Below are 15,138 nucleotides of genomic sequence, written 5' to 3'. Positions count from 1 at the left end.
TTTTTGATTTTATGATATCATTACATTTGATATGTATTTACTGTTGTTGAAAAAAACGAACAGATTGCTTGTTTTTCGTATAAAAAATTAGGACAATGATTAATTGTCCTGGTTTTATGGTGAGAACGTCAGTGGCACGTTTTGTTTAGAATTTGATTCGAATTATTCGCTCTTTTTTTTTGGCTTTATCAATAATGAATTTAATATTGTTTATTGACATTTGGCATGTCCATGATCAGCCATAATGCAATTTACAGTAGGCCTAGCCACTAACGTTATATCAGTGCGAACGCTATGTATATATTTTTGATTTTATTTCAACTTTATTTTTAACAAGGCAAGTCAGTTAACTTCAACATTTCCACATTGAAGCCATGCAATTACTTAGAATAATGTGGACTGCAAACAGGTTCAAGTTAACATATTTAACAAAGATGGGATAGGTTAACATTTTGTGATTTTGTTTCTGTAAGCTGTTTAATTAACAAACTATAACTAATAGTTTGATTCCAAGGCAATACATAAAATACCGTAAATACACAACTTGAAGCAACCACATATTTAGCCATGGAGCACGTTCGACACACCCACAACTTGTTTATTCATCAAAACCAGTATTGTGAAGTCATTAAAAATACTTTAAAGTCCAATTTTAGTTGTTTTTTGGGGTAGCTGTACTTAATTTTAATATTAATATTTTTGACAAATTTTACTCTTACGAGACTCGTAAAGAAAATAATGAACTTTTTACTTCATACATTTTCCCTGACACCAAAAATTACTTTTGGTTGAATGCTTAACAGGACAGGAACATTTTCCAATTCACGCACTTGTCAAGAGAACATCCCTGGTCATCCCTACGCAAGAACCATTTTCTGCGCGTTTACAAGATCTTTATGGTTCATCGACTGTCAGGTGTTGTTGCCATGACAACCCATATTGTGAGTTTTTTTTTATGCTCTTGAGACAGACAGACAGACGAGACGGCAACAGCGGAAAGAAAAGATTGGTTTAACCTTCTGCCAGACTTCTAGCTAAATAAGGTAACAACATGCGAGCTCTCTGAATGATTCTATCAACATTTTCTTTATAGAATGATTTGCAATCACATGAACTTCAGCCAGCAAGCTCAGTATTAGTTTGTCAACTCTAGTCTGTGGTGTTGTTGTTAATGCTGTTGTAGTAAGCTGCTTTTGCAAACTGCCCATATGAATTATTTCGTGTTATCTGAAGCTCCAAACTGAAAGTCTGATATGGAGGAGACTGCTACGACGGAGGAAGCCGTGGAGTTAAAAGCCTCTAGCGAGGCCATCGCCTTTCTGTCCAGCATACGTGAGTTAAGTAGAGCTAGCTGAGTGTTGGCACCTGCACTCAAGTTCCTCTTTCATCGTAGCCCTGCTCTAGCTGTAGCTTGTTTTCATTGTGTGTGTTTAGAGGCTGCGGAGATGCAGCGGTGTCTGTTTGAAGACTCTCTGGTGACAGTGTCCGAGGGGGGCAGAGAGCTGGGAGAGTTTAAGGTGACTGTGGAGAGGACCATTTGCAGGGAGCAGCCTTGCCTGCTGCTGCATGCACACAGCCATGGAGCTATTGACAACACTCCCTGTGGTACAGCCATCACTGGTAAGACAGGGGGGAGGAAGAGAGGAGGGAGGAGATAGGGAAAGGGAGGCAGGACACAGAGGGGAGGGAAAGTGTGAGATGGGGATAGTGTGAGTGTTGGTCTTTCTCAGTCTGTGATTACTATCTCTGTCTATTTCCAATCAGCCTACCTTTCTTTGAACCTGGAGACCCTGGAGCAAAACCACCACGAGTACGTCAAGGTAAAACTGCCTGAAAACGGTCTACACAGGCTAGACCCATCTAGACCATTTTACAAAACCTTATGAGACTAAAATATAAAACGCTACAATATAACATTCCCACCAATTCTCTGCTAACCTAACGTGGCAGGCGTAGGAATCAGCTTGAGCAGAGTTCACACTTCAGTTTTTCATGGAAAGCGATACAGTATCCCTGAAAACCAATATGTTAGCATTTTCTGGCGACTCCACATAGGCTAATTCTCTGCTCTCAGCTTCAGGACCACCGATTGGACAGGAAGTGTCACATGGTCCAGCATGATGGACAGCTGGTGGTGAGCAAAATCACCACTGTGGGAGAGGTGAGAGAGAAAAGGGGGAGGAGGTGAATGTATGTGTGAGGTAGGAGGGCAGAGTGTGTGTTTTCCATTGTGCTCTTTGAGAAGGATTTCTATCTGATATGTCTAACCTGTTGTGTGTGTGTGTGTGGGTGGGTGTGTGTAGGAGATTAGGAGGCAGACCATGTCGTACCCTCTGTCCTCTGTGAAGGGGTTAGTGTCCGAGGGCTCTAACCTGCTGCTGCTGAGGGTATTCGCTCTGAGGAAGAATGTCCCGGAAAACATGACCTTCCTCTCCTTCGACCAGGACACACACATATCCACCTCCACATATGTGAGTGTGTCCGTGAATGTGTGTGTGAGCCTACTTATACAGTAGAAATGAGTGTCTTCTTTTTGGAAAGTGTGCATTTACAGTACTATAACTTTTTTTGTGTTCTCATTTTTGTTTGATTCGACCTCGTAATGACCACAGTTTTTGGTTAATGAGTGGTCTATTTGTGGTCAGAAGGAGCTGGGGTGCAGGCAGCAGACGGCGGGAGAGGAGGTGGTGGAGGTGTTTGGGGTGGAGAGGACGGTCGACTCGGTGGAGGACATCCCAGCCATGTGGCACTGCTACTTCCTGCCTGACGGGTAAGATGACATCACTTCCACCAGACCAACGAGATACAGGGTACCACCCCAAAGATGGCGGATAAATAAAAAATTGTTCACTCATTTACTATTGAAAATAATTGTCAGTTCCTGTCTACTTAGGGGAGTGGCTCTCCCATAGACTCCAATGTGATAGCAGCTGGGTCTGGTCTACTTAGTTCATTGACTTCCATTGAAACACAAAAAAAGAGGGAGTGGGTTGTGTCGCTTCCTCTTCCGTCTCTGACCGCCTCTCTCATCACTTTCTACTTGTGTGATGTCATATCCTGCACCTGTTTAGGCATCTGGCTAGCCGAGTGCAGGTGGGCTCTCCTGTGACCATGAGGCTATTGCTACTCCCGCTCCAAACACACACAGGTACATAAACACCAAAACACACATATGCACACATTTTATTTTTTATTTTTATTTCAACTTTATTTAACCAGGTACGCAAGTTGAGAACAAGTTCTCATTTACAATTGCGACCTGGCCAAGATAAAGCAAAGCAGTTCGACAGATACAATGACACAGAGTTACACATGGAGTAAAACAAACATACAGTCAATAATACAGTATAAACAAGTCTATATACAATGTGAGCAAATGAGGGAGGAGGGAGGTAAAGGCAAAAAAGGCCATGGTGGCAAAGTAAATACAATATAGCAAGTAAAACACTGGAATGGTAGATTTGCAATGGAAGAAATGTGCAAAGTAGAAATAAAAATAATGGGGTGCAAAGGAGCAAAATAAATAAATAAATTAAATACAGTTGGGAAAGAGGTAGTTGTTTGGTCTAAATTATAGGTGGGCTATGTACAGGTGCAGTAATCTGTGAGCTGCTCTGACAGTTGGTGCTTAAAGCTAGTGAGGGAGATAAGTGTTTCCAGTTTCAGAGATTTTTGTAGTTCGTTCCAGTCATTGGCAGCAGAGAACTGGAAGGAGAGGCGGCCAAAGAAAGAATTGGTTTTGGGGGTGACCAGAGAGATATACCTGCTGGAGCACGTGCTACAGGTGGGAGATGCTATGGTGACCAGCGAGCTGAGATAAGGGGGGACTTTACCTAGCAGGGTCTTGTAGATGACATGGAGCCAGTGGGTTTGGCGACGAGTATGAAGCGAGGGCCAGCCAACGAGAGCGTACAGGTCGCAATGGTGGGTAGTTTATGGGGCTTTGGTGACAAAACGGATTGCACTGTGATAGACTGCATCCAATTTGTTGAGTAGGGTATTGGAGGCTATTTTGTAAATGACATCGCCAAAGTAGAGGATTGGTAGGATGGTCAGGTTTACAAGGGTATGTTTGGCAGAATGAGTGAAGGATGCTTTGTTGCGAAATAGGAAGCCAATTCTAGATTTAACTTTGGATTGAAGATGTTTGATATGGGTCTGGAAGGAGAGTTTACAGTCTAACTAGACACCTAAGTATTTGTAGTTGTCCACGTATTCTAAGTCAGGGCCGTCCAGAGTAGTGATGTTGGACAGGCGGGTAGGTGCAGGTAGCGATCGGTTGAAGAGCATGCATTTAGTTTTACTTGTATTTTAGAGCAATTGGAGGCCACGGAAGGAGAGTTGTATGGCATTGAAGCTTGCCTGGAGGGTTGTTAACACAGTGTCCAAAGGGCCAGAAGTATACAGAATGGTGTCGTCTGTGTAGAGGTGGATCAGAGACTCACCAGCAGCAAGAGCGACCTCATTGATGTATACAGAGAAGAGAGTCGGTCCAAGATACAACATACCAACACAGTATTAGGAGTGTTCCCCTATTTAAATATAATTATTTTTATATTTAAATTGCAACTTTTTAAAACTTATTGCAACAATAATAACAGTACACATAAATACAAGGACAATACAGGGACATTCCTGTGAATACAACGAAAAAAATAAATAATATAAAACCAAGGCATTTAAAAAATATATAAAATAATTCAGGACATCATTTATATGTGACAAGGCAATGAGACATTAACAGACATTCAAATACATGACTTTTAATAATTGCATTTTGTCAAAATGGAATCTTTTGTGCAAGAAATCATTGTTCCCTTATTTACATGTGTTTGTGTATCTGTGTTGTGTCTCAGAGGTGAGGGATGATAAGCCTGTGTTTGAGAAGAGGTCTCTGGTCTGGGAGGAGGACATGCAGATGCACTCCATGTTCCTGGACAGAAAGGTGACATATTAGTGTTTTCCTACCCCCTATCCCTCACCCCTACTCTCACCCTAGCCCAGCGTTTCCCAGACTCGGTCCTGGGGACCCCAAGGGGTGCACATTCAGTTTTTTCCCGTAACACTACACAGCTGAATTAAATAATTAACTCAGCACCAGGCTTTGATTATTTGAATCAGCTGTGTAGTGCTAGGGCAAAAAAAACAAAATATGCACTAATTGGGGTCACCAGGACTGAGCTAGGGAAACACTGCCCAAGCCCCTTATTCTTAAACCACTGACCCCTAAGTTTCCAACATGACCTGACGTGTGTGTGTGTTACAGGAGGAGTTGAAGGCGGAGCATGCCTCCTACCTGCGGCAGCACCCGGAGCTCCGCACTATGATGGCTGACTTCCTGCAGTTTTTGTTACTACGGAAACCGAGCAACATATTTGTGTTTGCCCGCGAATACTTCTCCCCATTCGCCTCCCTCCAGCCCCCGGGGAGCACCTTCAACACCTCCTCACCCTGAGGATGCGTCTCAACAGTATAAATAGCTTCCTCTCCACTGATCTGAGACACGTATGGGATAGGTGTAAGCACTGTGATGTAGGCTTGCCGTGCCTACTAGAGATTTGAATTCACTTGTCCAATTATTTTATGTCAGTTCAGATGGAGGAAAGGGAATGAAGAGAAGAAGCCTCTTGAGATTCAGCCCAGTTCTCTTTAATAGGTTCTGTCTTTCATCTTTTTTTCTTTTTTTTGCCCCTTTTTCTCCCCAATTGGTAGTTACAGTCTTGTCCCATCACTGCAACACCCGTACAGACTCGGGAGAGGCGAATGTCGAGAGCCATGTGTCCTCCGAAACACAACCCCGCAAAGCCGTACTGCTTCTTGACACAATGCCCGCTTAACCTGGAAGCCAGCCGCACCAATGTGTCGGAGGAAACCACGTACACCTGGCGACCGTGTCAACATATATGCGCCCGACCCGCCACAGGAGTCACTAAAGCGTGATGGTGACGCGATTGTGCACAGCTTCACGGGTCTCCCGGTCGCAGCCAGGAATCGAACAAGGATCTGTAGTGACACAGCTAGCACTGTAATGCAAAGCCGTAGACCGCTGGGAGGCCCTCCGTCTTTCATCTCTTGAGGGACGACTGAACTATTTATTGGTGGTTTTTGCAATAAGGCAGAGCAGTGGTTATGAAGGAAATAAGATGAGGAAAGGGAGCACTTGTAAATTATTGGGACATAGATAAGGAATTCCAGGAGCTCATTTTCAGCTGTGTGTGTGTGTGTTGTCATTTTAAATTTCAATAAAGCCTAATGTTTTATTTAAGCAAAATGTGCGTTGGGTTAATTACGTTTAATATAAAAAGGCCCTATATTCTCTGTACCCGGAAGAGAGATGACTTGACAATTTGAGAGTACAGAGTTTTTTCAATGCGTCATGTTACTGTAGAACTAATGAGCGTGCATTATAATGACGTACTGATACTCCAATCTTCAAACCGAAAGAACAGGACAGCCCGTCCAAGGAGTGCGGTGGCAGCGATATTTCGCCCCCCCAAATATATAACCTACATACGGTATATTGCAACAGTTGTGTGAATAGTCTCCGCGGTTTTCTTATTAAGTATGTTCTGTCAGTGTCTCATCTACTGACTACGTGGTGGTTAGTACATTTGTAGAAATCGAACCAAGGTGAGTTTTATCCGCTCTTTTAAAACGTTATTTTATGTCGCTTCTCATGACAACAGTCAACGGCTGTATTACTGTTGAATGACACGTATATTTGATTAAACATGCTGTAAACATTCTTTGCGAATTACGATGTTTGTCACTAAAATTACAGACAGAGAGGAAGAGGCGAAGCGAGAGGTTTCACTCGACAAGATATGTTCAAAATAATCCCAATGCGTTTTAGAGGTTTATTTTGGGCCTAAATTTGTCGCCTGCCTTACCGCCTTTGGGACAACGACTCACATTTTTAGTGCGGAAACGAGTATTTCGTCATTATATAAATATCTCACAGACACCGTACTTTCCAAGTCTGCGCTTTCCCGGTGCGGTGTTTGTTGCTTATGCCAACATGAAATGTTGCTGCTTTGTTTCTCTGACAAAGTGGCGGTTGGTGCAGTTTAAGATGGAGGAGGATATTTTTTTTAATGAGCATGGCCTTATTTATATTTGTTATATAAATAATCTAATATAAAGCGTTACTAGCAGACCAAAGCTCTGGTTAAACCGGATGCCCTCAGATAACTGGGCCCAGTGTCTTCAGCCAAGTCTAGAGCCTGTGTGCAATAACATGATTATCCGAAGGACACACAGCTGCCATCACGCAAAAACTACCCCCCTAAAACTACCCCCTCAGCTCTGTTGTCTCACCACCCCAGGAAACAAAGATCTTCCATCGCAAGAACACATACACCCAGCCATAAAACTGACCCCCTCTGCTCTCCTGTATCAGATTTCCTGACACACAAATACCTTCTTGAATGAACACACACCTTACTCCCCCTCTACTGGTCGGGTGCACAGAACAAGAAGACTCTGGTGTGCACAAATGGGGCTCCTGCTCTGGCAAGAGCAGGTCCGCCTCCAACCCTTTCGGGACCAGTCAGAAGAACAACAGGACAAGACTCCACCTACATATTCCATGTATAAAACCTGCTGTGACCAATGTCTAGCTCTCTTTTTCACCTGACTCCTTATCGGGTTATATGAACTAGATCCGTGCACGTAAAACTGCAGTTCAAGATATCTTTGACCAATAAACTGCCTTTTTGATACACCTGATTCCACTCTGTCCAGTGTCGTTGATTTGCATTCCCTCTCCAGTATTGATAACACTTAACATATTGCAGCATATTGGATGACAGTCAATCATATTCCATTCACCCAGCTCAATGTAAGGATATGTTTGGGCTACGACATAATACTCAAATGTTCCCTATACCCATCATGAAGTTGATACAACCTAGCCTATGAATGAAAGTTTACAACCTAGGTCGAAAGAAATGTAAGTAATCAAGGTGACAGACATTGACACATTCAATACCGCTTTGCACAATCTTGCCTGCATCTAGCTGAACTATGGTGTAATCATTAGTCCAACAGCTGCAAACAAGTTTCTGTTGGACAAATTCAGGTATGTTTTCCCCATTTTGTTCCATTTGCTTCCGTTTAAGAAAGGTTTTTCAACAGAATCCGCGGACTGAATACACCCCTGATCATACACAAACACAGTTCACTTTCATAACAGCCACATATAAACATCATGATCCCTTTGATTGTTGGATAATTCCTTCTTGCATTTACGCGCTCTCCTCCTCTACCCTTTTCCCTTCGCTTGTGGACTTTAGTGCACAACACATCAGCTGTCTGACAATACGAACAAACCTTTCCAACCCAAACCTTCATATCGTAACCGCTACATACAGCCTACATTGTTGTCACCATATAAGCTAACTTCAAGTCAACATAGCTACGACAACTAACGCGTTAGTACATCCGCTACAATCATGCAGTACAGTGTACAGTTAATAAGAAGTTTAGCAGTCACACCGGCGAGCCCAGGTGGCAATAAATTAAAACAACCAAAAGCTTACCTTGACTTGGAAGAGTTGCAGTGTTGGATAGCCATAGCTAGCTGGGTAGCATAGCATCCCTCTCTGTTTGAGCCAGGTGTTTGAGTAGGCTAAACTAGATATCTGCCTTTACTAACTAAAAGAAAGTAAAAGGTAAAAAAATATATAATCTGTGGACTGTGCAGGTTTATCGTCCTGTCATGCAGAAGAGGGTACCTACTTGTCATAGTCCTACAACCAGTGCTTAATTTGAGACGTAACAGGATCTGGCACCTCTCAGTTTTGGACTGTTTCATTCCGGAACCCATTTGCCAGTATCTGGTACCTTTCTTGGCATGACCTTTTTTCTCTCACTGTTTTCTTTTATTAGAATTCTTTACATTACAATCATAGTTAATTCAAATAGCCTCCTCTGTAATTCTCCAGCCCTCTAAAAGGTTAATGGGAAAACATGCCTGATATTCTACATTAAGAATTGATTAGAGTTGGTCCAGCCTATGGTTTATAGACCAATGCATGGCCATTGCTGTGGTGAGAGAGAGTAGTGTGCCTGTATCTCTCACAGAACTAGAATGACATTCACTTTCTATGATCTCGCTCCCTCTCTGCTCTGATAGACATGAGTTAATTGAGTCAATTGGAGGTGTACCCGTGGATTTATTTCAAGGCCAACCTTCAAACTCAGTGCCTCTTTGCTTAACATCATGGGAAAATAAATAAAAATCAGCCAAGACCTCAGAAAGAAAATTGTAGACCTCCATATGTCTGGTTCATCCTTGGGAGCAATTTCCAAATGCCTGAAGGTACCACGTCCATCTGTACAAACAATAGTACACAGGTGTAAACACCATGGGACCACGCTGCCGTCATACCGCTCAGGAAGGAGACCTGTTCTGTCTCCTAGAGATGAACTTACTTTGGTGCGAAAAGTGCAAATCAATCCCAGAACAACAGCAAAGGACCCTGTGAGGATACTGGAGGAAACAGGTACAAAAGTATCTATATCCACAGTAAAACAAGTCCTATATCAACATAACCTGAAAGGCCACTCAGCAAGGAAGAAGCCACTGCCATAGAAAAGCCAGACTATGGTTTGCAACTGCATATGGGGACAAAGATCATACTTTTTGGAGAAATGTCCTCTGGTCTGATGAAATGCTTGGACCTTTAAATTAGGGCTATTTCCTGGGAATTGTCTCAGTATTATGTGCCTGATTTTATGACTATATACAATTATACATTGGGTTATTTGCGAGGAGTCTCCATCATTTCAGTAGCTTTGGTGGTCCAGTGGTATAATTCTCGCCTACCACACGGGAGACCTGGGTTTGTTTCCCAGCCTATACACCAATTTACTCAAATCTGGTTTTCTGATTGTAATTCAACTATTGGTATGTTTTTCCTGGAAAGATACGGTTGTTATGTAACGTCGTTCTTCGTTTGTCGAAAGAGAGTCGGACCGAAATGCAGCGTGGTGGTTACTCATGACTTTAATGGAAAAAGTGACACATGAAATAACTATACAAAATACAAAACAACAAACGGAACGTGAAACCTAATTACAGCCTATCTGGTGAAACTACACAGAGACAGGAACAATCACCCACGAAATACAAAGCGAAACTCAGGCTACCTAAATACGGTTCCCAATCAGAGACAACGAGAATCACCTGACTCTGATTGAGAACCGCCTCAGGCAGCCAAGCCTATACAACACCCCTAATCAGCCGCGATCCCAAATACTACAAACCCCAATACGAAAATACAATAACATAAACCCATGTCACACCCTGGCCTGACCAAATAATATAACGAAAACACAAAATACAATGACCAAGGCGTGACATGTTAGTGTTTGGTTAAGATATAAACATATAATGTTTTAATAGCTTGTTTAGGTTAAATTGAAAAACTAATTCATTCTAAATAATAGCGAGGCGATTTCAATGCAAGACTGTGTCTGTTGCCTGAATGATCTGTGGAAAATACATATTGAGAATGGAGTCGTATTTAAATGACAATCATAGAAGAGACAGTTACCTAAATCTAATGAATTCTAAATAATAGCGGAGAGGTAATTGCGATAGAGTTGTGCCCACCGAAATGTGTTTTGTTATTCTTATGAATTGACTGATGTATTTTATAAATTTGGTGATTTACATGTTACTTTTAAAGTCTTGGACATTTCATAAGTGTGAAGTTGAAAGGGAAGAGAACGTTGAAAAGTTTGGTTTTACTCTTACGATAGAGGTAAGGCAGAACGTTGTTTGAGTAGCGGTTATATTTTCACCTACTGGAAAGAATAGGTGAGTTAGTCGTGCTCGCTGGGCTATATTTGGCTGTAAGGGATTCAGGTCTGAATAGTTACAACTTTTACGATTCGTGATAGTTTCTGATTATTGTTTTTTTTAGTTTTATTGTTTAGGTAACACCAGTGAATTTGAGCAGGAAGTTAATGTATTCTAACATTATAATCTGTTTCCATTACATAGAACAAAAGCAGATTGACTGAAGGTGCTTTTCCTTAAGGGAACTATACCGTCATCTCTCATGGCGGACCTTGTGGATCTGCTGCCATAAGGTTTGGGTTTTCTGTTTAACAAAAGTACTGAGCATCAGGGTATTGCATAAGATTTTTCCAATTCAGGAGCTCAAACTTTTTGATAATGTAACAGTGAAGATGTTTATGGGGCTTCCTATCAAACACTTTAAGAGATTGTTTGCAGGCAGACTGAGTGGGTTTTAATGTTGTAAAGCAGGCTTGGGCAAAATCAGTCAAGTAATATGTTAATTAGGGGAATTTCATAGATTTTAAGTACAGTATTGTATCCAAGGGTAGCGCATGTTCAATTAAGTACATATAACCATTGAGGAAGTTTAAAACTAATGATTTGAGGGAGTACAATATAATTAACATTATTATTAGGTTTTGTTTGTAGTCAACGTTTGGGTTTCTGAATCGGTGTAGTATAATGAAATGCTGAGTTTTATTTTCTGAGTTTTAATTAAGCACGTGAATTATTTTTATCAGGGAGTGTTCTGGGAACCTGGGATACAACAGGTGTCTAATATAGTAAGAAACACTTCTTTGAAGGGGTGGTATGACTTTTGACCTCTATAATGGCTTTCCTTTGTGGTCTGATCAGCCTTATGGGAGGGCCATTTGGATAATGAATTTAAGGTAATTTGTGATACTGATTTTAAGGTAATTTGTGTAATGATCATTATGATGGAGTTTATGGTTCTTTGACATATTTGTAATTTGAACCAATAAGAAAAAGGGCATAGCCTTTGAATAAGGGTAGACTTCCTTAAGTCTCTCTTTCTATGGCCACAAGGGTACAATAATCTTTCTTTGTGGAGGGTTTTAGATAAGTGATTTTGATCTGATTATGTTATTTGAAACTTTGTTTTATCTTTTGACCAGTAGTAGTATTTTTTTATACAATACTCTCATGGAGAATTATGGGTTAAAAATGGGGCGAAAGTGGGTTTATAAAAAACTGTCATAAGGTTATTTTGAAACTCCCACTATTTTGGCTTAAGTAATGTTTAGTTATCGAGCAAAGTTTTATTTTCCCTTAGGTCAGCTGTTGTTGTATGCAGTGTAATACATTTTACACAACAAGTCTGTGAAAATGATATAATAGTATTATTATAGGTTGATGTTGAATAAGGTTATAAAGTTAGCAAGAATAACTTTTAATAATGGTAGACTCTATGTTAAGTATTTAGGACATATTCTAAGCCAACAGGACAGGGATATATGACATCTGTGGGGATTCAGGATCATTGAGAGCATCGAGATAAACTTTATCAACTAGGTAATAATCTTAGAGACTACTACCATAGACATGTTGATTTTTCTAAAAATCCATTAGTGCAGACAGGGAGACAGTGAGACATTTAGTCAATATTCGGAAACAGAACCTATATTTGATACTGACTGTTATAAGAAAGCGCGACAGACAGATAGAAGGAAGGGCAGACGGAGAAGCCCTCCCCGCACTGCTGAGACCTTGATGGTTTGGGAGTAGCATGAGGAGAGAGGATAGATAGAAGGGCAGACGGAGAAGCCCTCCCCGCACTGCTGAGACCTTGATGGTTTGGGAGTAGCATGAGGAGAGAGGATAGAAGGGCAGACGGAGAAGCCCTCCCCGCACTGCTGAGACCTTGATGGTTTGGGAGTAGCATGAGGAGAGAGGATAGAAGGGCAGACGGAGAAGCCCTCCCCGCACTGCTGAGACCTTGATGGTTTGGGAGTAGCATGAGGAGAGAGGATAGAAGGGCAGACGGAGAAGCCCTCCCCGCACTGCTGAGACCTTGATGGTTTGGGAGTAGCATGAGGAGAGAGGATAGAAGGGCAGACGGAGAAGCCCTCCCCGCACTGCTGAGACCTTGATGGTTTGGGAGTAGCATGAGGAGAGAGGATAGAAGGGCAGACGGAGAAGCCCTCCCCCGCACTGCTGAGACCTTGATGGTTTGGGAGTAGCATGAGGAGAGAGGATAGAAGGGCAGACGGAGAAGCCCTCCCCCGCACTGCTGAGACCTTGATGGTTTGGGAGTAGCATGAGGAGAGAGGATAGAAGGGCAGACGGAGAAGCCCTCCCCGCACTGCTGAGACCTTGATGGTTTGGGAGTAGCATGAGGAGAGAGGATAGAAGGGCAGATGGAGAAGCCCTCCCCCGCACTGCTGAGACCTTGATGGTTTGGGAGTAGCATGAGGAGAGAGAATAGAAGTGATACAGAATGGGTATATAACAGTTACTGAGTGGAGACCAGCATAGTTAAATTATAAACAGGATTAGATGGCAGAGTATAAGGCTCTGGGGAAAATGGGGGACAGAAATAATACCACGACTGACAGAAAAAACAGAATAAGAATAAAAGGGGATGTCACGTTCTGACCTTAGTTATTTTGTTATGTCTTTGTTTTAGTATGGTCAGGGCGTGAGTTGGGTGGGTTGTCTATGTTCCTTTTTCTATGTGGTGTTTTTGTGTTTGGCCTGGTATGGTTCTCAGAGGCAGGTGTCGTTAGTTGTCTCTGATTGAGAATCATACATAGGTAGCCTTTTCCCACCTGTGTGGTGTGGGTGATTATTTTCTGTTGAGTGTTTGTATTCTGCACCAGACAGAACTGTTTCGTTCGTTCACATTGTTGTTTTTGTTCAGTGTTCATTTACTTAAATTAAAAAGACGGACACTTACCACGCTGCGCATTGGTCCTCCGATCCTTCCTACTCTGATCCTTCCTAGAAGGAGGAAGACAACCGTTACAGGGGAAGAGAATTTGGTTTGCTTAGCTTTAGGATATTAATTTATGGAGAGACTGTTAGCTCCATCGGTTTTAAAAATACAAAAAGTTAGGTGGTGAGGCAGGTATTTTGGTTTTTATTTTAAGTGGATGGTTAGTAAATTCACTAGTAAGAGATATGATGATTATGTTGAAAGTAGTTACCCTAACTAAAAGGGGAATGAAAGCTTAGTTGGTTTCAGGAACTAAGGTGTTAGACACTGAACCATTGCCCAGAAATGATTCTCCACAGCAGGCCGAAAAAGTAGCAATTGACTAGAGCCTGCGAAATAAGGAGAGAAAGGTTACTATTTACATAGACACCACACATGCATTTAAAACCATACAGAGCAGCACAGATATATCTTAAAGAAGATAAGACACTTGACAGTGAATTGTTACAGGATAGCCAAGAACGAACGCCCCAGGAAAAATTGGACATGTGGAAAATGAAAGGGGCGATCCTACAAGATGTCAGACATAAGTATAATTTACTAATCTTAACTAAGTCATTGTTTAGATATGCAGAAATATTGACACATGGGCAGAGCCATGTGCCAACAGGGAGGAAGGATGGTAGAGCAGGTTAGGAAACACTTAATGGCCTAGAGAATAACTACTTTAAAAAAATTGGTAGAATATCAACTCCATCATTTGGAAATGGACTTCATTGAACTATTCGGAAGTGAGGGAAAGAAGGTGTGTTTAACAATAATAGATAAGAATATTAAATGGGTAGAAGCGTTCAACTTACTTGGCGGACACGATTATGGTAGCTAAAATATTAGGTCAAGATATTATCCCTAGAGTTGGTTTACTAGGTTCTATTTCTGTAAATAATGGATGACATTTTAGATAATCAGGTAGAACAAATAGAATGCCAGAGTTAGGGACCAGAACAGGAAGACAGAAGTTGAAGATATACTAGCAGAACACATAAGACTGTTTGTTAACCATGTATGTCCAAGATGTTGTGTCCAACAGGTGAATTACAGGAGAAGGTGATTTACTCAGTCCAACCAGGAGACTGGGTGTAGATCCAGTCCCTGAGGAGAAAAGACTGGAAGCGGCCCTTTTGGAAGGCCCATACCAGGTTCTGTTAAACCACCGCCTTTGCCATTAGAATAGCTGAGGAAGTCACTTGGGTCCACGTTACCCACTTGGCAGAGGAGCTCTTCAGACTCCGGCCACAGCCGGACAGGCGGGAGACTCCGGCAGCAGCGCCGGACAGGCGGGAGACTCCGGCAGCGCCGCCGGACAGGCGGGAGACTCCGGCAGCGCCGCCGGACAGGCGGGAGCATCCGGCAGCGCCGCCGGACAGGCGGG

General features: G+C 42.2%; 1 protein-coding gene across 4 annotated transcripts; it reads left to right on the top strand.

The window, feature by feature from the left end:
• The first annotated feature begins 883 nt into the window (after positions 1-883).
• On the top strand, positions 884-7,728 carry catip (ciliogenesis associated TTC17 interacting protein). Of its 4 annotated transcripts, none has more exons than XR_008077276.1 (11): positions 884-1,043; positions 1,234-1,332; positions 1,435-1,620; positions 1,765-1,820; positions 2,075-2,161; positions 2,304-2,471; positions 2,649-2,770; positions 3,072-3,148; positions 4,857-4,945; positions 5,267-6,630; positions 7,400-7,728. XR_008077276.1 is itself a non-coding variant. In XM_052476570.1 (10 exons), the coding sequence occupies exons 2-10, from the start codon at positions 1,254-1,256 to the stop codon at positions 5,453-5,455; spliced, it is 1,056 nt and encodes a 351-aa protein (XP_052332530.1). In that variant the 5' UTR covers positions 884-1,043; positions 1,234-1,253; the 3' UTR covers positions 5,456-7,728. The 4 variants fall into 4 exon arrangements, 1 of the variants encoding a protein (XP_052332530.1); XR_008077275.1 differs by having other exon boundaries at positions 2,646-2,770; positions 7,471-7,728; XR_008077274.1 differs by having other exon boundaries at positions 2,646-2,770.
• Positions 7,729-15,138: the final 7,410 nt, after the last annotated feature.

This window comes from Oncorhynchus keta, chromosome 23 (assembly GCF_023373465.1).
Source record: "Oncorhynchus keta strain PuntledgeMale-10-30-2019 chromosome 23, Oket_V2, whole genome shotgun sequence".
NCBI classification, from domain to species: Eukaryota; Metazoa; Chordata; class Actinopteri; order Salmoniformes; family Salmonidae; genus Oncorhynchus; species Oncorhynchus keta.
The sequence above is the reverse complement of the archived record's forward strand: the minus strand, read 5'-3'. Positions and strand labels throughout refer to the sequence as shown.